Source organism: Hyperolius riggenbachi, chromosome 10, assembly GCF_040937935.1.
Source record: "Hyperolius riggenbachi isolate aHypRig1 chromosome 10, aHypRig1.pri, whole genome shotgun sequence".
Taxonomy (NCBI): domain Eukaryota; kingdom Metazoa; phylum Chordata; class Amphibia; order Anura; family Hyperoliidae; genus Hyperolius; species Hyperolius riggenbachi.
In genome coordinates, this window is record NC_090655.1 from 217,553,871 (window position 1) to 217,578,228 (window position 24,358).

General features: G+C 42.2%; 2 protein-coding genes across 3 annotated transcripts in view; both read right to left on the reverse strand.

Moving 5' to 3' along the window:
• Positions 1-4,194, reverse strand: part of LOC137534489 (gastrula zinc finger protein XlCGF57.1-like) — a 12,013-nt gene extending 7,819 nt beyond the window's left edge. The window contains exons 1-2 of the mRNA XM_068256007.1: positions 3,116-4,194; positions 80-263 (exon numbers count right to left, since the gene is read on the reverse strand). Coding sequence (XP_068112108.1) covers positions 80-263; positions 3,116-3,139 — 208 coding nt within the window. The 5' untranslated portion in view covers positions 3,140-4,194. The remainder of the gene's footprint in view (positions 1-79; positions 264-3,115) is intronic.
• Positions 4,195-4,424: 230 nt separating this feature from the next.
• Positions 4,425-24,358, reverse strand: part of LOC137534476 (zinc finger protein 850-like) — a 109,037-nt gene continuing 89,103 nt past the window's right edge. Inside the window, exons 1-3 of one of the 2 annotated variants that reach the window (XM_068255985.1) lie at positions 21,757-21,805; positions 19,990-20,556; positions 4,425-6,931 (exon numbers count right to left, since the gene is read on the reverse strand). In XM_068255985.1, the coding sequence (XP_068112086.1) occupies positions 5,565-6,931; positions 19,990-20,482 (1,860 nt within the window). In that variant the 5' untranslated portion in view covers positions 20,483-20,556; positions 21,757-21,805 and the 3' untranslated portion in view covers positions 4,425-5,564. Of the gene's footprint in view, positions 6,932-19,989; positions 20,557-21,756; positions 21,806-24,358 lie in introns of those variants that run through there. The other variant, XM_068255986.1, reaches the window with a different exon arrangement.

Genomic DNA, 24,358 nt, shown 5'->3' on the forward strand with positions numbered 1-24,358 from the left:
CCGTAGCTTTCCCAGCACTGATCTAAATGGACCCTCCATGCTGCTCTCTCCTTTACAAGAAATAAAAGTCTCTTCTTACCTGGTGATGGGAAGGAAGGCTGATTCTCCATCATGGTGTCCTTGTAGAGCTCCTTGTGTGCGTCTACATACTGCTCCACCTCCATCACATCTTTCCTTTTTTTCTCTAGCTTACATTTCCTCTGATCTTCTATTCCAGTGTTGTCCTTCTGATCCTTCTCTCTTTCCAGACGCCTCCCCTCCTCCTGCATTGGCACAGCGAGACATGGAACAGGGACAGGGTTTGTAATAAAGTACAGAATACTTCAGCAGAGAGATGGACCATCACCCCCAAACCACATGTTCAGTTGACCTATTTCTTGTTAAATGTATGTTTAGTAAACATTACAGAGAATATACACAGCAGCGGTAATATAGGGGAAACAACTCCCAATGAAATCAAAGTACAGGTGCATCAGCACATTGTTCAGTATACAGACAATGTAAAAAAAAAACTGTACCAGCAAAAATGCTGCTGAAAAGAAGAAAAAGAAAATAAAGAAAAGAGAAAGAGAAGAAGAGAAAGAAAGGGGGAGAGTGAGAAAGAAGAGAACCGAAGAGGACTCAATGAAGGCGGACACGTCCACCATTCAACCTCCAAGAGAAGCTAAAGAAAGGAAGAACCCCCCCCCCCCCCCCATAAGGACAGATAAGAACTATAGAAACATAACAGAACCAAACAAACAACTAGGATCCCTTCATGTAATGCATGAAAACAATAATGTGAGCTACTTCACAATATCACTAGCAATCAGTAATATAGAACATTTCTCATTAATACTTCAGAAGTCTCAACACTAATTTCAATGATTGATACCCTCAAACTACGTATGTTTTCAAGCAACTTGCAAGCACAGCTGACCTGGAGAAGTGTGTCTCCCTTCCACGAAAATGTGTTCTGCATAATGAAGTCTCAATGTTCTGATCTGAAGATGGGTCCACTATTTTTTCAAAATTAGAGCTAGAGTGACTCTTATTTGGTTTTATTGTGGAAGAGGAGTGATTTTAGCAGGGGGCAGGCAGTTTGTGTATTTAGGCGTCCTTCTCCCTCTCCCTTTGTTTTAACATTGCAGTGTTCTCTCCAGAATTTTTTTCCAGCCGGGTGGCATGAAAAAGTAGCCGGGTGGGGCGAGATGAAAATGCAGGGCAACTCTGCTTACAGCATAGGAGGAGGTGAAGAGGTTAGCCGATGACAGCCGGGTGGTCACCAAATCTAGCCGGGTGGAGCACCCGGCTAAAAGAGCCTGGGGAGAACACTGCATTGTTTTGGGCTCCTTGCACACTGCATATTATCACATTGCAATGCTGCAATTATATTTGTATGGTAGTTTTACATCAGATGCATAAGTAGCACAGCAGCTTCTGCCAGAATAGCCCATAGCATTCTGTGTGTTTACCAGACAATGTGGCACATTTACAGTGGCCGTGTGAAGCATACTTTCAATGTAGTGTATGCTTCACTGTACGTGTTGCAGGCATGATGTGACTTTACACTACGGTTGTAATTGCAACGTGCAGAATGTGAAAATATCCTTAGCTGTCAACAAGTGTTGCTTTACATGTGAAACAGGTGTTCACTGTGATCATATTTAGCCACAAGCCGGGGGAAACCCTTAAATGCTGAACTGCTTAATATGCCTGATCTCTGTTTATCTATGATAATAATGTCCATCCTGTCTGCTGTATGTGTGATTCCTACTGTCCCACATACCCCCTCCTGCCTCGCTCTGATTGGCCACAGTGCTGTGTCCGTCTGTCCAGCACATGTGGAATGTCAGAGCTATAAAATGTGTAATAATAATAGTGTGTAACCGTAGTGAGGACATTAGAGTGTAAACTCTTTTGCTGCGGAGACTGGAGGGAATGGATCAGTGATCTCTGTACTGTGCTGTGGAATATGTCAGAGCTGTATACAGTGAGGAACATAAGCATTTGAACACCCTGCGATAAATACGTATGTGCAGCAGTGCAATACAAATACATTTTTTAAAAATCATACAATATGATTTCCTGATTTTTTTCTTAAATGCACAGTGGGAATGCACTTAAAATATGAATTTCAGACCCCTCCATGATTTCTAAGTGGGAGAAATTGCAGGGTGTTCAAATACTTCTGTTACTCGCCGTAAACGTATTATAATAATTGTATGTGACTGTGGTGAGGGCATTAGAGTGTAAGCTCCTCTGGGACAGAGACTGATGGGAACGGATTACTGATCTTTGTACAGCGCTGTGGTATATGCCAGAGCTAAATAAATGTATAATAATAATATTGTGTGACTGTAGTGAGGACAGAGTGTAAGTGCCTGTGGTGCAGAGACTGATGGGAATGGATCAGTGATCTTTGTACACTTCTGTGGAATATGTCAGAGTTATAAAAATGTATAATAATAATTATAGTGTGTGACTGTGGTGAGCACATTAGAGTGTAAACTCCTCGGGTGCACAGATGATGGGAATGGATCAGTGATCTGTGTACAGCACTGTGGAATATGCCAGAGCTATGTAAATGCATAATAACAATAGCGTGTGACTGAGGACATTAGAGTGTAAGCTCCTGTGGTGCAGAGACTGATGGGAATGGATCAGTGATCTCTGTACAGTGCTGTGGAATATGTCTGAACTATATGAATGTATAATAATCGTGTGTGACTGCGGTGAGGACATTAGAGTGTACGTTCCTGTGGTCCAGAGATGATGGCAAGGAATCAATGATCTCTATGCAGCACTGTGGAATGTGTAAGATGTAAGCAAGTAAGAAGGAGTAAGTAAGTAAGAAGGAATTTATAATAATAATAGTGTTTAACTGCAGTGAGGACATTAGAATGTAAGCTCCTGTGGTACAGAACCTGATGGGAATGGATCAGTGATCTCTGTACAGCACTGTGGAATATGTCAGAGCTATATACATGTATAAAGTCATAATAGTGTGTGACTGTGGTGAGGACATTAGAGTTTACACTAATGTCCTCTACTAAAGTAAGCATTGGAGTTTTACTAGATTTAAAATTACAGGTTTACTGTAAACTGAAAAAATATATATAAGAATTATATTTACAGGTAGTCCCCGACTTACGAACATCTGACTTACGAAAGACCCGCTGATACGAACAGCATGGATTCTGTCATTCTGTGGGAACAGGTCAAAGAAATTTTTTCATACTGGACTTGTAGCTTTTGAGAAAATCGATTTTATGAAATTCAAAGAATAAATGGCTTTTAAACTTGTATAAGCAGGTACAGGGGAAGAGGTGACACAGAGGAGATACAGGGGACAGAGATGGCACAGTGTTACGACTTAAGAACAAGATTCAGGTTAAGAACTAACCTACAATCAATTTTCTCATAAACATATTTTCACTTTAGGTTTGCTTTAAGCTCTAAGCTGCCTCTGCATAAAAATAGAGGTTATCTATACTCTTCTGTTAAAGTACACTGATTCCTAGTTAGATGATGCAATAACCTGGAAAGCTAACCAATGACTCAGTGTTATGCCTTATATGGACAATCCTACACCACCAGCCAGCATGCCTATGCAATATGCCCGGAGCTTGCAGGTCCACACCTACTTCCTGTCATTCCCTAACTGACATTAGTTGTCTGGTCTGAGCATGGTGCATGGCACAGGAACATAGGCGTGTTACCAGGAAGAGGAGTCACATTGATGAATGGTTGGTTAGCTTACTTGGTTACTGCAGTAAATGTAACCCATGATCCCTGTTTTTGCACAGAAGTATTAGTGTTTTCCTGAATGAAGCTTTGCCTGGTTGGGTTGTACACAACTTTATATGTGAAATTATGCAGTTTGTGATGGAGTAGAAGTGTGTGTTACTGAAAGATCCTTTTACCAGCAGGTGAGGGGAACCTCCATAGTGGCAGTATGTACTTCAGTTTATGCTTGTATACACCATAAGTGACAGATAGGGAAACTAGATGAGATGCAAATAACTACAAGTTGATGTAAGATTATGTAAATGTATGCAGCTTGAAAAATGTACTAATAGTTTCCCAGCTCAGCATTATTCAATTGATCCATTGTCAAACTGCATAGAGTTACATAACATGTTTGCTAAATTTTGCATCAACTCAGAATTGCTTGGATCTCATTGACCATCACCAGTGACAGATTACAGATTTGCAATGTTACAGAGTGTTCTGGCTACAAATAATGAGCTTGGCCTAATTAATTATAACAATGCAATATATTTATAACATGCAGTTAATAGGAGATCTTACATTACATGCAGAGGAGCAAAACACCTCATACTGAGGAACCAATACACAGTTGATATTGACCACATTATCTAGAGGAATAACTTAGTTAACAGCTTTAATCACAAGAGGGATACTTGGAGACGCATCAGATATCCATTCTAATAGGATTTATTTTGTTACATAGCACATAATCATTTCCAGCAACAGCTTCCCTCATTTGTTTATAGCATCTGATTGTAACACATAAGAATAAACTGCCCCCCTCTCCACCCCAGAATTCCTGTATCTCACCTCAAGACCACAACACCTGTATCCAATTGTCTCCTTCTAATTTACATTCAGGGTACAGCACTGAGGCATTGGGATATATCTGCATTATTTGTGCTGGAGTATAAAATGACCTGGGAATACATCTGACTTCTAATACCTTATCTTTTGTTGTTATCATATTTATCGTATTATCATGTAAAATAGTTGCCAAGCTTCCTCTGTGAGGTCATTACAATATAGATCTATAACATCTTAAGTTATTTACATCACTGGAAGATCCCATCACGCTCAAAGTGATCCAATCTTTCTGAATATTAGTCCTGGAGTCTCACAATCTTATTCTCGCTTTAAGAGGTTCAATTATGACTCTGAATTGTGCACAACAGCCATACCAGTGTGACACAAAATCTGGGTCATTTAGCTCCCCAAAAAACAAAATAATTATCTTTTCAGCATCCTTTTGTTATCAGGAGTGTTTGTACAGACAAATAAAGGTTTTGTTGGCTTTTATTTGCTTTTCAGGAGAGCCATGAGGCTGCTTGATACTTTATACTCTGCCAGATTTGCATAGATAAAGCACCTGGTTTATTAACCCTTGCAATATAAAACGTGAACACAGGCAAGTTCTTACTAGGCTTAGTACTATATGTACCCATGCTCATCTCTTCATGTCACCTCGGTTCAGGGGCTTTAATGCTTTATAAACCAATGCACTGTGAATAGCATGAAAGAGTCCTCAGGATTCTGTGTAAATATGCTTCCACATGCACTTTGCAAGAAATAAAAGAAACACTGTAAAAGAACACTTATGGCCAAGACATTTCCCACACTCAGTGCATTAATAGAGCTTCTCACCAGTGATGAAAGAGTAATAAGGGAAACTGTAGAAGCCTGTTAATGGCTGCTGTACTCAATGCTGCTCTCCATCCTCCCTACTTCCAGGTAATTTGAGGAGTTGAAGAGCAGTATGCTGTAGCCAGTTCAGGTTCACTGGAGGCAAAACTATGTTCCATTGATCCTTATTAATTACCAGTGTGAGCTCTCTCATGTCTGATAAGGTGTGATTTCTGTGCAAAACCTTTCCCACACTCAGCACATGAATAGGGCCTTTCACCAGTGTGAGCTCTCACATGTACGTCAAGCACTGATTTCAGTGTGAAACATTTCCCACACTCAGCACATGAATAAGGCTTCTCTCCAGTGTGATATTTTCTATGTCTGTTAAGGCTTGATTGAGCTCCAAAACATTTCCCACAATCAGCACATGTGTAAGGCTTTTCACCAGTATGAGACTTCTCATGTGTGACAAGACGCGATTTCAGAATAAAACATTTGCCACACTCAGCACATGAATATGGTTTCTCGCCAGTATGATATCTCTGATGTCCGGCAAGGTCTGACTTCTGCCCAAAACCTTTCCCACACTCAGAACACGAATAAGGCTTCTCTCCAGTGTGATATTTACCATGTCTGTTAAGACTTGCATGATTTCGAAAACACTTGCCACACTTAGTACATGAATAGGGCTTCTCTACATTGTGAGTTTGCTCATGTCTATTGAGGATTGCACGCTCTCCAAAACATTTCCCACACTTACTACATGAATAGGGCTTCTCACCGGTGTGAGATACCTCATGACTAACAAGATGCGATTTCTTTATAAAACTTTTCCCACACTCAGTACATGAGTAAGGCTTTTCACCCGTGTGAAATCTCGCATGTATATTAAGTTCTTGTCTAACTCTAAAACATTTCCCACACTCAGGACATGAATAGGGCTTCTCACCAGTGTGTGATCTCTTATGTATGACCAGCTCTGATTTCTGATTAAAGCATTTCCCACACTCAGCACAAGAATAGGGCTTCTCTCCGGTGTGAGATCTCTCATGTGTGACTAGGTTTGATTTAGATGCAAAAGATTTCCCACACTCAGCACATGAATAAGGTTTCTCACCAGTGTGGGATCTCTCATGTCTGACAAGATTTGATTTCTTAACAAAACATTTCCCACACTCAGCACACGAATAGGGCTTTTCTCCAGTGTGAGATCTCTCATGGCTGACAAGATTTGATTTCTTAACAAAACATTTCCCACACTCGGTACACGGATATAGCTTCTCATTGTGAGATCTTTCATGCATGACAAGGTTTGATTGATGCCCAAAATATTTTCCACATTTGGAAAAGGAATAAGATCTTTCATCGGGGTGAGTGCTGTACTGGTTATGAGGCTTCTTGGGGTTAGACAGAAAAGGGGAGTCTGAGGGAGTATTTGGGATAACCAGGATTTCTTCAGGAGACTCTTGTCCAGTGACATCATCATCCGTTGTACAGTCTGTGGATCCAGGGAGACGAGTCTCTGAGAGGTTCCTGATGCCAGAACTCCGCTCTGCAAATAGAGAAACATCATCACTTCCTGGTAGAGAATTCTAAGGAAAGGAACAATTATCATTACAGATGGTAAGTGAGTTGCTAATAATTCCAGGTTGATGCACTCGTTATACATTATAGCTAGTTGTGCCTCTTTAACTGAGAACGCCAGCAGATATGATGGGGTTGAGTCACTAATAATAGTGCTGCCAAACAGCACGAGTAAATGACTGTTACGAGTGCTAGTAGAGCAGCGTGACGTAGTATTCCCTCCAGACATGCTATGCGCACTAGTGGCAGCGTAGCATGCGTTCCTTAGCAACAGCTGCTGCCTCTGTTTGCCGCATGGTAGTGATGTATTGCTCCTGCAATACTTCACTAGCGCAGCCACTACTATGTTACTTACATCACTACCGGCAGTGGCCATTGCTAAGTAACGCATGCTACGCTGGCACTAGTGTGTCCGGAGGAAAAATTTAGGGCTCTTCCACAAAGGGTGCAGTAGCGGGCCTGTTTCTGGTGGTGCAATGTTTCTGAGGGTGTGATGCGGTGGAAACAGCACACCGCATCACTGCTGCCAGTTTACAGTGTGAAACCAGCCACAGTCACGCTGCTCTATTAGCGCTCATAACAGTCATTTTATATGCGCTGTTTGGCAGCGCTATTGTAAGTGAATCAACCCCATGGATTCTATTGTTTAATGTGTACCTGAGACTAGGGTTGCAACGGTATGAAAATCCACGGTATGATAACCGTCAAAAAAAATACCACGGTATGACGGTATCACGGTATACGGTATTACACAATTCTCATTTCAATTAACCTGAGCCTGCATGATCTGTGGCTGGCAATGCAGGTTCTATTTAAAATGAACTTATCTGCCATGGTGGTAGTCAGGTCACAGGTGACATGGGGAGAGATCAGACACATTAGACTTTGATTATGGTAGGATTAGATTGTGAGCTCCTCTGAGGGCAATCAGTGACATAACTATAAACGTTATAAAATCTTTACTGAAGCACTATAAAATAAATACATCATAAACTTAATAGGTCAGAGAGAGGAAAGTGAGAGAGAAGGAAGGGAAATACACAGCAGTCTGTGAGAGAAGGCAGGTAGGGACAGCAATGCTGGGTACACACGTTGCAATTTCCCGCTCGATCCCGAGCTCGATCCTGGTTGATCGATTATTTCCAACATGTTTGATCGGGTCTCGATTGATACAGCTGTCGATTTGCTCATGTTAAGTATGCAAAACTGATAGCTGTATCAATCGAAACCCGATCGAACATGCCGGAAACAATCGATCGACCAGGATCGGTCCCGCCGATCGAGCGGGAAATCGCAACATGTGTACCCAGCATAAGAGATAGCAGAGAGAGATGCAAGAAAGTGGAAGAGTGTCTGGAAATAGAGGAGGTAGAGGAAAAGGAGAGAGGGGGGGGGAGTAAGGCAGATAGAGGAATGTAGGAGGGACAGATGCTGAAAAATGTGTGAGAGTCAGATTCCACAGGTGGTCCAGTTCAGCAGGGCAGGGGTTAAAGCACTGGGAAGGGGGATACAAGAAGGAGGGAGGGTGAGAGGAGCATATGGGTTGTAAAAAAGCAAAGCAGGACAACAAAAGGGCAGCCAGACACAGAAACTTAGCTTGCTTATCTACAGTAAATATAGTGCAGACCTTCCACTGTGCTTCAGCGTCTCTGATTCTGTCGCTGGAACACGCAGAAGAAACAGCTCATCTCTCCCCACCTCCTGTGCAGCTCTTTCATCTTAGTCTCTGCAGCTGATAAACTCTCCGCTGCTAGCTTTCATGCTGGTGTCTGCCTGGCACGCACTTTCAAACATGCCGGGCGGGAATGAGAGGGGGCGGCGCTCATCCTTAGAGCAGGAAGCTCTGCAGGGCTGTAATGTGAGCTCCGTGTATCTGGCCGGGAGCTTTCTGCTTGTGCGTTCCAGCTGCGGCCAGGAGCACTCTGCATATGCGCTCCAGCCACGGCATGACGTCCTGTCCTGTGCGTCACCATCCGGCACCAGTCAGCAAGCTTTGGGAGCATGCTTTTCTAATGGAGGGAGACAGAGAGCTGGGCAATAGCGGCGCGGTGGCGGGCATAATGCGGAAGGCGGGGACAGCATCAAAAAACCGGTATTTCAATAATCTGCATACCATGATTACCATGCAATGTGAAACCGCGGTATATCGCGATACCGGTATATCGTGACAACCCTACCTGAGACAACAGGATATAAAAGTATTAACCACATGATCAGTTCCTGGTCTCCTATGTCAGAGATACAGGACATTTAACTTCAACTTTTGGATGGAGTTTTAGTTCCCCCAGGGACTTTCCTGATGAATCATCATCATCACTTCCTGTCAGAGAATTCTGTGGGGAGGAACAATTATCATTAGGGATGGTAAAATGATAACAGAAAGTGCTACTGTTAGGACAGGTGATAGAAAATCCTTATAGATGAGCTTGATAACTTTTATTGATAAAATCAACCTGAAGCTGACAACCTGTATCTGGCGTCTCAAAGAAATGCTGATAGCATAAAAACAACATTAAAAATGCTGTAACAGGTGTATACACCCGTTTGAGCAGTATATGCACATATACTAAAAAGGACTAAAAGGATGCTTGCAAGCCTTGGCAAATGATTAAAATGCACCTAGTGCTAGAGTTCCAGATGATAGCCTCAGTCAGGTGTGTATCCCTCCGTAGACTTGAATATGTTTCACTTGGTAACGATCATGGGGAACCTCAAAGTGATAATGATGTTACTTCCTCAGTGATGATAAAAGATAGGTATGTGTTGAATCCCTGATTGGAATAGCGTGTGGTTCCTGTAATGAGCAATCCTAATGCCCAAACTTATATAGGTGGATAATGGAACACTCTCACCCGTCTTGTGCTTGTGTTGAATGGTGCGCAGAACTTTATATCTTGGTAGGAGCCGCTCAATCTTACTGGCCCCGGCCGGCAGCACAGTAAGAGAGACTAGACGGATATGTCACGTCGTAACACACAAACAGATTGAGCACAATGAAGATATGGTACACTGAATCCATGTTCATGGACCAACCCAAACACTATATAATAAAACAGAGGTCCATGCTGAACCAAATAACAAAAAAATGGGTGCAACTCCATGCAAGATCAATAATAAACTTTATTTAAGGAATGCTCATAAAAACAATTAAAAGGGATCAGAGCCCAACATGCTGCGCCCAGCAGGCAATATATACAATACTGTGAGAACAGTGCTAACAATAGTATGCATACATCAAGGGAAGCAGAAAGCTCCAATATGTGCTAATCCGGAAGGGCTGTAAGAGAAATACATGCATAGATGCACAGCTACAATGAATGCATAATGAACTAAACGAACCAACTGCTAGATATGCTTACCCCAAGAATGCTGCTGCCGACTGAGCGAGGCTGGGCTCAGAGACTGTCTGACGCGTATCGGACTTCCGTCCTTCATCGGAGACAGAGGAACCCGCAAATGCAGTTCCTTAAAAACCTATCCGTAAGCAAGGAACGATCAGGAGGCGTGGCCAGACTCTTAATGTGAATAGATTAAACTTGTTCTTAACTTACCGCATTTCGGACTCAGAAGTTGAATTTTTGGATGTAATTATTAAGAAAAACCAGAGAGGTGAACTTTCCACCTCTATATATCGGAAGCCAACTGCGGTGAACAGTGTATTACAGTTTGGGTTACACCATACTACACATCTGAAGCGCAATATCCCGACGGGACAATTTATCAGACTCCGTAGAAATTGCACAGAAGTCGAAGATTTTGAGAGAGAGGCCAACATATTAAAACAGAGATTTCAGAGTAGAGGTTACCCCCGTAAATGCATTGAACAGGCCCTTAGGAGAGCTAGGGCCACCCCTAGGACCGAACTATTAAGACCGAAGTACAGGCCCAGGGATAATAAAGTCAGAATCACCACTCCTTACAACACACAATGGAATCAGCTTTACCATATCCTGAAGAAACATTGGAATATTTTGAGAAATGACAGTGACTTGAGACCATTTCTTAACGAGCAGCCTAGCCTCACGGCTAAACGGGCACCAACGTTAAGGAACATTCTATGCAAGAGTCATCTGGAACAACCTTGTGTGAACAAATCCATCAAGGGTAGCTTCCCGTGCGGCAGTTGTAATATGTGCCCCTACATGCATAAGAAAACATGTGTGATTAGCAAACATAGTGGAAGAACATTTCCCATACAGCAATTTATCAACTGTAAAACAGCAGCTGTGATATATCTAATCCAATGTCCATGTGGGTGGCAATATGTGGGACAAACCAAAAATGCGCTTAAGCTACGATTGCAAAAACATTGCTCGGTGGCAAGACTTGCCAACCGTGACCGGATGGAAGGCAGGACCCTTACGATACTAGCAGCACATGCTCTTCACTGTCATAATGGGTCATTGGAGGGTTGGTCCTTCTGTGGCCTTGAGGCTATCAAAATGACCATCAGGGGTGGTGACATTGTCAATAGGTTACTTAGGTCTGAACTCCAATGGATCTTTAAATTGCAAACTAGGACCCCTCTGGGATTAAATGAGGAGTTCAGCTTCGGCTGTTTTCTTCCTCAGTGATTTTTGTATGTTCCCAATATATAGTGGCGTTGTTTTAATACACAGGTTCATAAATTCTTTGTTCCTTACCTTTGGTCGTTACTTCTGTCCTCTCTTTTAAGTGATGTATTGAATTATAGGTTCTACAATGATTTTGATTTTTTGGAGCCTTGACATACTGTCTTCTGTTTCTTAGATAGTAGGTTCTATTGCGATATCTGTCTTGAAGACACATGGACGTGTGCATCTAATAATTGGGTTAGTATGGCCTATGATTATAGTAGTCATGTATATATATATTTTCTTCACTTGCTTCTGGTTGTAAGTACCAGAGGTATGCATTCTGGTTGTGAGTACCAGATACATGTAGTGTGCACGTTCACATTTATTATACATTTGGGGGTTGCACTTGGTAGCACTTTATTTGTTTGGTCCAATGGCTGTGTGGTGTAGGTATTGCTCGGCCATGGTCCTTGTCAGCACGCACGTTCACTTGCATGATTAACTATTGTACTATGTTTGGCCCAGTGGAGTAAGTATCTATGGGCCGACATGGGTGTGTGTGGTACATAGTCACGGTATATTTCACCTATTTTATAATGACACTTTGTAGTTTTTGTACTATTGGGATGTAAATTGATGATTGCTGTTTGTAATTCTCCTTTAGGATATGATTGCGACATCCACTTGCACATTTGACAAGATATGTAGAGACTCAGCAGACGTGTACAGCTTGGGCATCTACCTCTTTCGTATTTTTTATTTTGCACACAGCACCTCTATAGCTCTTGCATTGTTTGGGCATTTAATATGTGTATATTTTTTTTTTATATATATATATATATTTATATATTTATTATGTTAGCATTATTGTAATTTTGCTCTTGATCGGAGTCTAGAGGCGACTTAGGGTGATAATTTATGTGGTTCCATGTGTACTATCCATGACCAGTGTTCTCTCTGCACACAGAGTTATTCTGTTGTTATATATGAGGACTTTACCCCTTACACATTTTTAATCATTCATCACTCCACCACTCGCTGATGAGGTCGGGTTTTACCTCATCCTATTTTTTGGTTTTTACTCTTTAATCCACTTGTTATTAATGGGGACAATCAGTCCACATCTTTTTCCTTGTCTCACTTGTTGCACATTGCACTTTAATTTGTTTGCACATGGGTTTATCCTTAAATAGATACATCTCTTAATTGGTACATTTGTATTGTCTGTAGGCAGTGTTCCATTATTATCCAGTTTAGTTCTCTACTATCTTTTAACCATTGTTAAATATTTTTCTACATGCATGTATTTATTTGGTCGCTAGATGGCAGTATGGCATTATTCATGGCTTACGTCATACATATCTTTCATGAGTGTGCTCTATAACATACATATACATCTTTGATATATTTTGATATAATTCCAGTATGTTTTATTTATGCTATTGTCAATGTATTATTATTATATGATTTATCATTTACAAATGTTTAATATTGGGATGCGCTCCAGCTCCCTCCGTGATGCTGCCATATACTGGGAGCGAGGCTTGGACTCAGCGGTGCGCCGGAAGAGAGATGTGCGTCTATGACGCGCTACCTAGTCCGGCGGGGAGGTGTGGCCACGCCTCCTGATCGTTCCTTGCTTACGGATAGGTTTTTAAGGAACTGCATTTGCGGGTTCCTCTGTCTCCGACGAAGGACGGAAGTCCGATACGCATCAGACAGTCTCTGAGCCCAGCCTCGCTCAGTTGGCAGCAGCATTCTTGGGGTAAGCATATCTAGCAGTTGGTTCGTTTAGTTCATTATGCATTCATTGTAGCTGTGCATCTATGCATGTATTTCTCTTACAGCCCTTCCGGATTAGCACATATTGGAGCTTACTGCTTCCCTTGATGTATGCATACTATTGTTAGCACTGTTCTCACAGTATTGTATATATTGCCTGCTGGGCGCAGCATGTTGGGCTCTGATCCCTTTTAATTGTTTTTATGAGCATTCCTTAAATAAAGTTTATTATTGATCTTGCATGGAGTTGCACCCATTTTTTTGTTATTTGGTTCAGCATGGACCTCTGTTTTATTATATAGTGTTTGGGTTGGTCCATGAACATGGATTCAGTGTACCATATCTTCATTGTGCTCAATCTGTTTGTGTGTTACGACGTGACATATCCGTCTAGTCTCTCTTACTGTGCTGCCGGCCGGGGCCAGTAAGAATGAGCGGCTCCTACCAAGATATAAAGTTCTGCGCACCATTCAACACAAGCACAAGACGGGTGAGAGTGTTCCATTATCCACCTATATAAGTTTGGGCATTAGGATTGCTCATTACAGGAACCACACGCTATTCCAATCAGGGATTCAACACATACCTATCTTTTATCATCACTGAGGAAGTAACATCATTATCACTTTGAGGTTCCCCATGATCGTTACCAAGTGAAACATATTCAAGTCTACGGAGGGATACACACCTGACTGAGGCTATCATCTGGAACTCTAGCACTAGGTGCATTTTAATCATTTGCCAAGGCTTGCAAGCATCCTTTTAGTCCTTTTTAGTATATGTGCATATACTGCTCAAACGGGTGTATACACCTGTTACAGCATTTTTAATGTTGTTTTTATGCTATCAGCATTTCTTTGAGACGCCAGATACAGGTTGTCAGCTTCAGGTTGATTTTATCAATAAAAGTTATCAAGCTTATCTATAAGGATTTTCTATCACCTGTCCTAACAGTAGCGCTTTCTGTTATCATTTTACCATCCCTAATGATAATTGTTCCTCCCCACAGAATTCTCTGACAGGAAGTGATGATGATGATTCATCAGGAAAGTCCCTGGGGGAACTAAAACTCCATCCAAAAGTTGAAGTTAAATGTCCTGTATCTCTGACATAGGAGACCAGGAACTGATCATGTGGTTAATACTTTTATATCCTGTTGTCTCAGGTACACATTAAACAATAGAATCCATGGGGTTGATTCACTTACAATAGCGCTGCCAAACAGCGCATATAAAATGACTGTTATGAGCGCTAATAGAGCAGCGTGACTGTGGCTGGTTTCACACTGTAAACTGGCAGCAGTGATGCGGTGTGCTGTTTCCACCGCATCACACCCTCAGAAACATTGCACCACCAGAAACAGGCCCGCTACTGCACCTTTTGTGGAAGAGCCCTAAATGTTTCCTCCTGACACACTAGTGCCAGCGTAGCATGCGTTACTTAGCAATGGCCACTGCCGGTAGTGATGTAAGTAACATAGTAGTGGCTGCGCTAGTGAAGTATTGCGGGAGCAATACATCACTACCATGCGGCAAACAGAGGCAGCAGCTGTTGCTAAGGAACGCATGCTACGCTGCCACTAGTGCGCGTAGCATGTCTGGAGGGAATACTATGTCACGCTGCTCTACTAGCACTCGTAACAGTCATTTACTCGTGCTGTTTGGCAGCGCTATTATTAGTGAATCAACCCCATCATATCTGCTGGTGTTCTCAGTTAAAGAGGCACAACTAGCTATAATGTATAACGAGTTCCAATCAGGGATTCAACACATACCTATCTTTTATCATCACTGAGGAAGTAACATCATTATCACTTTGAGGTTCCCCATGATCGTTACCAAGTGAAACATATTCAAGTCTACGGAGGGATACACACCTGACTGAGGCTATCATCTGGAACTCTAGCACTAGGTGCATTTTAATCATTTGCCAAGGCTTGCAAGCATCCTTTTAGTCCTTTTTAGTATATGTGCATATACTGCTCAAACGGGTGTATACACCTGTTACAGCATTTTTAATGTTGTTTTTATGCTATCAGCATTTCTTTGAGACGCCAGATACAGGTTGTCAGCTTCAGGTTGATTTTATCAATAAAAGTTATCAAGCTTATCTATTAGGATTTTCTATCACCTGTCCTAACAGCAGCGCTTTCTGTTATCATTTTACTATTTTTAATTGAGGTTTGGGATCCTTTCACAGAGTCTGCAGCTACTGGTGTGGGCGCAGCGCTATCCTTTATTTAATCATTAGGGATGGTCAGTGAGCTGCTGATAATTCCAAGTTGATGCAAAGTTTATACAGATTAGAAAATTGACCAAATCTAGCAGCTGCATAGCTTTGCATAGAATTTGTACCATCTCAGAGTTATTGACATGTCACTGACCATCACTAGTTATCAGCTTGAGAGAGAACTGCAGAAGGTTGTGCTCATTTCAGGCAGCCAATCACATGACAATAACTTTAAATTGCATGCAAATGGTATTTCTTGACAAAATAAGATTAGCTGCATACAATTTGCATTACATTTGCATACAAGTCTGAGTTACTTGCACCCCATTGACAATCCCTACACCTAAAGCATTGGTTATATATTTAAAAGTCGTAAATTGTACAGCTTGATGTGACAATGGAAGGAATGTTTTACAACAGATTTACATGTACTATGAGATATCTGCATTATGTTTGCAGTGTGGTTTCCCTTACATATTCTTATTACCACTGAATGCTCCTGTCACTCATATGCTCCTTGTAAATGTACCTCTTTCTTTCTCTTGTCCCTAATTGTGCAAATAAAGATATTGCGATGTTACAAAACACTAAAATATAGGTTCTGCGAGGTAGAGGAATTATCCATTCATGTCATGGAGATCAAAAACAGGATACAGTATAGCCATCCGTCTCTTCCCATCCTTCTGTCCAATGAGGAGCAAAACTGCTGCACACTGCAGCTCTTATTGAACAGATCAGTGGGAAGCAGGGTGACCTCCAAAACAGAAGGTTTCATTAAAGGCAACCTGAAGTGAGAAGTATATGGAGGCAGCCATCTTTATTTTCTCTTAAAGTTGACCTGAACTCTTGCACAGGACAGAAGGAAAACATAGAGAAATGCACTCTGTACGTATTTAGAGAGTTCAGCCAGTTTCCCCCTCATTTGTCTCTAATCCCAAGTTGTAATTTGATCTCTCTCCTTTGTCACATGACTGCCACGGCAGAGATGGCAGATAACATCCTGTGCTTTCAAATAAGCTTAATGATATGTCTGCTTCCGTGAATCTGGAAGTAGAAACAGTGCAGATTTATTTTAGGATTTGTATCAGCTGTAAGAAAGAAATGTTTTTTTGTTTAAATGGTATTATGCAGTTGTGTCTCTTTTAGAGCAGAGAGGACGTTCTTAACATTACAGATAAGGAAAGCATTGCGGCTTGTAACAGAGGTGCTGCGTGAGAGACAAATCCCATATAGATGGGGAAATCTCTTCCAGCTATGTTATGATGGAAAGACTGCCATACTATGCTCACCAGCGGATTTGCCAAAATCAAATAACTGCAGGGCCATTTATGGATGCCATTTCCACATAAAGAGACCTTGCACATGGCCATACAGAACATTAACTATATAAGCATAGCCAGGGGCCCACAGCACTGGGATAATGCGGAGGCATGGGCGCATCCCCGCACATCTCTTGATTGTGCTCTGGACAGGAGCATTTTGTACTTGTTTAGTTCACAAAGATTTAAACTGCGGAAACACATGTTGCTCTTGGCAATGGGAACACGATTGAGAGAGGCGCACAGATGCGCATGCACAGTAGCCCATGACCACAGCTTTCAGACAGGACAGCAGTACCCTGAAGGGAAGCGGAACTACAGCATGGGACCTGATAGACTGCTAGAGGCTGAAAGAAGCCCCAGGTAAGTAAATCTAATCTTCCTCACCCAGCTTAGATGTCCTTTAAAGTGAATCTGAACTCTTGCACAGGGCACAAGGAAAACATATACAATATACCCTGTATGTATTTAGAGAGTTTAGCCTGTCTTATTTCCCCTCATCTGTGACAAAGCAAAAGTTGTAATTTGATCAGCTGACTGCTACGGCAGAGAGCCAATTGGTAAACACAGGATGTTAACAATATGTCTCCTCCTATGACAGCAGGAAGTAGACACACTGCAGATTTATTGCAGGATTTGTATCAGCTGTAACAAAGAAGTGTTTTTCTTTAAAGGTTATTATGCTGTTACTGTTATGTATCTTTTAGAGTAGAAAGGAAATTCTGAGGACAGGTCTGCTTTATGGGGGCGTTAATTTAGATAGGAATCAGACCAAACTTGCTCCAGAAGATTCTGGGACAATATGCAAACCCTACAGCAAGAGTTTGTGTTACCAATCAAATTTTACTTTTTGACTTCAATGAGAAAATGTAAAAAGCTGTCATTCTCAGTGTTAGGATACCAGATGTGAATTAAGCTACAGAAACAGGGGGAGCAGACATATACTGATTCCTACCGTTCCCCCCAATCTCCTTTCTACCCCAACAGTCTACCTAAATGCCCCTCCAGCAGCCTCTTCCAGGTCGCCGGAGTCGGACACCCGTAGCTGGGAGCGCACAGCACATGCATATGACATCATGCACAAGACGTAGTGATGTCACAAGCATGCGTACAGCACTACCGGCCAAGGGCGCGTGCTGTAGGACGCACTCAGCCGGGCCAGCGCCTGCGTAGTAGTGCCCAACCCGGAAGAGGCTGCCAGAGGGGCATTAAGGTAGACCGCGGGCAGAGAGGAGAACGGGGGGAGCAGTAGACATCAGGATAGGTAACAGTATATGCCAGCTCCCCCTCGTTTCTCTAGCTTAATTTACATCTGGTATCCTTTAAAGCAAGAGTCTCCAAACTTTGCACAGTAGTTCACTACAACCACAACAACCAATACAGTTTTAATTCATTAATTTTAAATTAAAAAAATTAAGACTGCAGCCATTCTAGCGATGGCCACTAATGATACATTACTCTGATCCAATTAGGTAATAGATTTTTGTCTGTTAGTCGTCCTAAATGATCATTTCTGATGGTTCATATGAATATTGGTTCATAAATGATCATTCAGTAAATTGTATCATTAGTGACATCTTTAGACTGTTAGCTGTAGGGTCCTCAATCTGTCACAGGGTGACTGGGGTCATGACTGGTCAAAATTAGATTGGACCAATCAAATTGCATCATTTGACCTATCTGATTTGTCAGAATCAGAATCTTCATTTCGCCAAGCACGACTGAGTCATGCCCAGAATTGGGCTGGGCATGTACAGGATTCAAGTAAGGATAGGACACACAGAACACATCAAAGGAACAGAACACCATTTCACATGCAGAGAAAAACATAATTCACAAAACACATAATTGGCATAATTCACAAAAGCACAACAATTGTGCAATGTGATTGTTTTAAAAGGAACAAGAAGTGTGAGACCTATGGAAGCTGCCATATTTATTTCCTTTTAAACAATACCAGTTGCCTGGCACTGCTGCTGGTCTTTCTAGTCAGTAGGATCTAAATCACACACCTAAAGCAAGCATGAAGCTAATCCTCTCAGATTTGTCATAGACAACTGAACTGCATGCTTGTTCTGGGTCTATGGCTTAAAGTATTAGAGACAGAGTATCAGCAGGACAGCCAGGCAATGTGCATTATTTAAAAGAAAACAAACATGTCAGCCTCCATATCCCTCTCACATTGGGTTCCCTTTAACGGTGTGTGGCCTGGCACATGAATACTATAGCAGCCTAAACACAGGACACTGAGGACGGCGTGGGGGACTCACTCAGGAGCATGGAAGGACTTGGCAGAGCCAGCCGTGGCCACCGAGAAAAGAGGGGAGGGCCCGTAAAAAAATCCCTGTAACCTTTTAACATCTAAACAAGTGAGTATAATCATTTTTTATATATATCAAAGCTTTTGCGGTATTACACTACGGAAAAGTTTTTTGTTTGAGGTTGTATGGCAGTGAATAGAATCTGAGATGATCACCTGATAAATGTAAGGAAGCCTGGATTGGCTTGAGATTGATTGAGTATGGTCAGGGGTGACCTGGTAATATCCCTAAAGCATTGCTAGACCTTGGTGGTCTGACTATCTGGTGAGTGATGTTTAATCGGGTGTGGTGAAGGTTTACCTGTCAAGCAATTTTCAGGGCCCGTTCTCACTTGAGCGGGAATCGCGTGATTCCCGCTCAAGGCAAACCGCTAACGGTTTAAAAAAAAACAAAACGCTACAACATGTAACACATGGCAATGTTCTTACTGCCGCAATTGCGGTTAGCGTAAACCGCAAACATGTTACATACATCGGTTTGCCGGCGATTCGCGATTAGCATGCATAGCACCGCTAATCACGATTGCTCCAAAACCTCCGCAGTGTCCAGTGATTTTTCTGCGCAATTGTGGGAAGATCACTCCCGGAGGTTTTGCGGTTCTTAGATGTGAATGGACCCTCACCCATAAAGTGGAGTGTCGCTTAAACTGAAGATTGAACTGATTACATGACTTTTATAGCAGGGAGAGCATCCAATCTGCTGGAAGCAACTGTGATTTTTTTTTTGTTTACTGTAGTATAGGGGGGTAGTGTGCACTGATACACCAGCTATACCATTTAGAGCCACCAGCTAATATATTCAGTATTATTCTTTACTCACCAGTTCTGCCCTCTGTAAGAGGGTCCTCCTCTATAGATGTCCCCACCATGGCACCCTCCTCTCCAGATTTCTGATCACTCTTCACATACTTCTCTTCTTCTTCCTCTTTAATTGTCCTCATTATGATATCCTCCTCCATAAACTGCTGATCACTCCTCACATCTGTCTCCTCTTCTTCCTCTTTAATTGTCCTCATCATGTCCCCCTCCTCCTCAGACTGCTGATCACTCCTCACATATGTCTCTTCTTCTTCCTCTTTATATTTCCTCATCATGTCACCGTCCTCCATAGACTGCTGATCACTCCTCACATACGTCTCTTCTTCTTCCTCCTCTTTAATTGTCCTCATTATGATATTCTCCTCCTGAGACTGCTGATCATTCCTCACATAGGTCTCTTCTTCTTCCTCTTTAATGGTCCTCATCATGATACCCTCCTCCATAGACTGATCACTCCTCACATACGTCTCTTCTTCCTCTTCAATTTTCACCATTATATCATCCTCCTCTATAGGCTGCTGATGACCCCTCACATGTGTCTTTTGTTCGTTTAGCTGATATTTTAGTTCTGAAAAGGATAAATTATAGCTGTAAAATATTAGCACTAATAAACAGAGCACAGAAAAAAACATAATTTGCTAGGGATTGATAATATCCCATAAGCTGTGGTATCCTGCACATTCAGTATCACAGTCCTCTCTTCCAGTGTGCCCTGCTCATCATCTAGTGCTTCTCTCCTCTTCTCCATGCACACATTCCTGGGAGGATACAGCACTTCCGGCAGCGGTAGATGGATGTGAGGATGTGAAGAGAGAACAGCTGGAGACAGAGGAAGATGAGAACAGATGCCTGCAGCTAATTAGCTATAAATTATCATTACTTATGGCTCTGGCACCTGATGAACTGAGCATATGGGACTGCAGCTCCATATCCTGACCATACATGAGCCCACGTGTCCATCATATACTAACCCCAAACCCTCCAAGAGCCATAGCAACAAACCTCCCAGCTGGGACTGTGCCAATACCAGGACCAAAGCAGCAGAGGCCACCCAACCACTCTCCAGCTGTAGGCTCCATCTTCTCTGCTTGTCCTAACAGCCACATCCCTTGTTTCCTGCAGGAACTGGGAGACTAGTCAGGATAAAGGGAAAGATGACTGCAATGTAAAGAGATAACCTGGATGAAAACCTGATCTAGAGTGCTCTTGAACTCAGGCTGGGGCAAAACAGGCCACAACAGTGCTATAAAAGTCCCTTGTATGGCAATACCTTCAAGGGGGATGATCAAGATAGTAACAGGTGTGCTATGACCTCCCCTGTAACAAAGTATGTCCACCCTAACCTCTGCTCCACTCAATATATACAAGAATACACAATTACCTCTTTACTTGGGTGAGGACATTACATACAGGAAGAAATAGCAATGCTGGGAGTCACAGGAAGGACACTGCTATACTGAAAAACAAATGGCATTACTGTGGTGGGGGCATCATATGCTAGAAGAATTAGCAATACAAGGGGGCACAGGGAGATATGGCTATATTTTTAAAGAAATGGTATCACTGGGGTGAGTGACATTACATGCTGGAGGATAAAAGCCATGTTGGGGGACACAGGGAAGGGGAGGGGAAAGATAGCATCACTAGGGTTGGAAGACATTGCATGCTGAAGGATAATAGCAATGCTCGGGGACACAGGCAACTCCTGTGTAATAATGTACTTCCACCATGGCTTCTTCTCAATATATATCAAGAAAAACACAATTACCTATTCCAACAATGTCCCCTCTCCACGTCCTGCAACTTATTTTTCTGCTGTTACATCCCACTTCCTGTCTTTGGTTTTATTACTTCTTGTCTGTGCGTTCCACCTGGGAGAGATGATATCGCCATCTTGTGGTAAATAGCATAACTGCAGCCAGTGTTTGTGGAATGACCTGCACTCAGCAATTTTTATCAGAATCAAACTATACAATTATTTCTAGCATACATGTATTTAAGGCACCGCAAATTTGAACAAAGGGTAAAGTCAGAAAATGGCTCTCCTGCAAAAGTCCCGGCGGTGTTAATTACTATTCCCCCTCTAGGCCGCCGTGGACTCGGAATTTGACTTACAGTTATTGTTGGTGGCCTCATTACACTGTTCACAGCGCCCAAATTACTGATCGAGCACCACTATAGCCGTAATTCAAACCTGTGCCCAAATTTTAAGAGCCTTTTTGGCCTGATTCGTTGGTACTACTATTTTTCACTAAAAACACATAGCTCCCAACTGTCCCTCTTTTGGAGGGACAGTCCCTCTTTGGGAGCCCTTTCCCTCTGTCCCTCTTTCTTCCTCATTTGTCCCTCCTTCAGGACTTTGTCCCTCTTTCTATGTAAATATATATATTTATCTACTAAAAATGTGTTTGATTGCCTGTAAACTTTATTCTCATTCTTTAAATTGATATATTACTCATTTTAAAATGTTAATATGAAGAAAAAATGAACCAGGATAGAAAGGACCAGTGTGGTTTGAATTATAAAACAACATATTTTTCTTATGAAATCTTTATGTTATACGTGACAAGGGGTGTGATGGGGGCGTGATCAGGGGTGTGGCAGTGGTGTGGCTTAAAGGGGAACTGAAGAGAGAGGTATATGGAGGCTGTCATGTTTATTTCCTTTTAGACAATACCAGTCGCCTGGCAGCCCTGCTGATCCTCTGCCTCTAATACTATTAGCCATAGCCCCTGAACAAGCATGCAGCAGATCAGGTGTTTCAGTGGTTCAGACTTATAAGTCTGATCTGACAAGACTAGCTGCATGCTTGTTTCTGGTTTTAATCAGATACTACTGCAGAGAAATAGACCAGCAGGGCTACCAGGCAACTGGTATTGATTAAAAGGAAATAAACATGACAGCCTCCATATACCTCTCTCTTCAGTTCCCCTTTAAGTGTCCCTCTTTCTCATCTCAAAAAGTTGGGAGGTATGAAAACATCTTCATCTACAGACACATGCCATTCTGTTAGCTATAATAATTATTTCCATGCCGGCAGCTGTGTGTCTGCAGTTCCTTTCAACTTGCACACATCACAAAATTTTCAAATCGATGGCACACCCCCAGCTTTTTGCGATAAGAAAGAGAGACACTTTAAGTCACAGCCCTGTCATACCTCTAACCACGCCTCCACCACACCCCTCACCACGCGTACCACAAAGAATTTAGAAGCCATAACTGTAGTTTATCAATAAAACTGCAAATAAGAAATATATCAATTTAAAGTTTTATGAATCAAACTGCACTGATCCTTTCTATCATAATTAGTTTTCCTTAATTTTAACGTGAACCAGAGATGAAGCACCCTCATGTATTTTACTATACATATCAGTGGGAACATTAGAGAAAACACCTACCATGCTTTCTGTTTCATCCTTCACTGCTCAGGCTGTTTGTTATCAGCCCTGATAAAATCCCTGACTGAGCATTCAGTCTGGCTTTGCTCAGGAATCATTATAGCTGAGTCTGTCTTCTCTGACGTCTTTTCAAGCCCAAGCCTGCCCCATGCTGGCTGTGCTTTCCTGTTCTATATACTCACAGCATCACAGAGAGCTGTTATGAGATGGGATGAGCTGCTAATGTAAAGGGTATATTGAAAAACGTTTTTTTTATCTATATTTGTTAGTCATAACTCATAAGAGGTTTTTAGAAATGGTGATTTAATTTTGCACACAGCCCACAAAATAATATATTTTTCTGCTGAACTGTGTTTTGCATGGAGTTTCAGTAAAGAAAAACACAAAAAACGGCACACCAGAGCGGCGAAAATATCAGGTATTGTATTTATTTTGTGAAATATATCGGGGGATACGTTTATTTTGTGCCAAAGCGTTCATCTCTGGTTTCCTTTAACAAATAAAAATAAGCAATATCAACTTATAAGTAAAATAAGTGCTACTTTCCCGGGGCTTCGTTCAGCCCCAAGCTCCCAGCATGTCACTTGCCGTGGACCGGAGCGTACTGCGCATACGCAGTAGTTCTGCACCTGTGCAGTACACTCTGGTCCACGTGGCAGTGATTGACAGCGCCGCTCATGCAAGAGCAGTACAGGCCGACCTCCAGGTCGGCCTGACATCATCGCCAGGGACCGGGAGGCAGCGGCGGCGAACGGCTGATGGCGGAGCTGCAGCGAGGGACATGCTGGGAGCTTGGGATTGGACAAAGCCCTCGGTAAGTAGCACTTATTTTACTTATAAAAGCCTGATAACTCCTTTAAAGAGTCAATTAACCACTTTTTTGGTACTTGGTGATTGAAATCTATGCTCTGTTTGGGAGCTGTTATCCCTGCCAGGGTGTAGATTTCAATCAACCTCTCCACACCTGCTGCT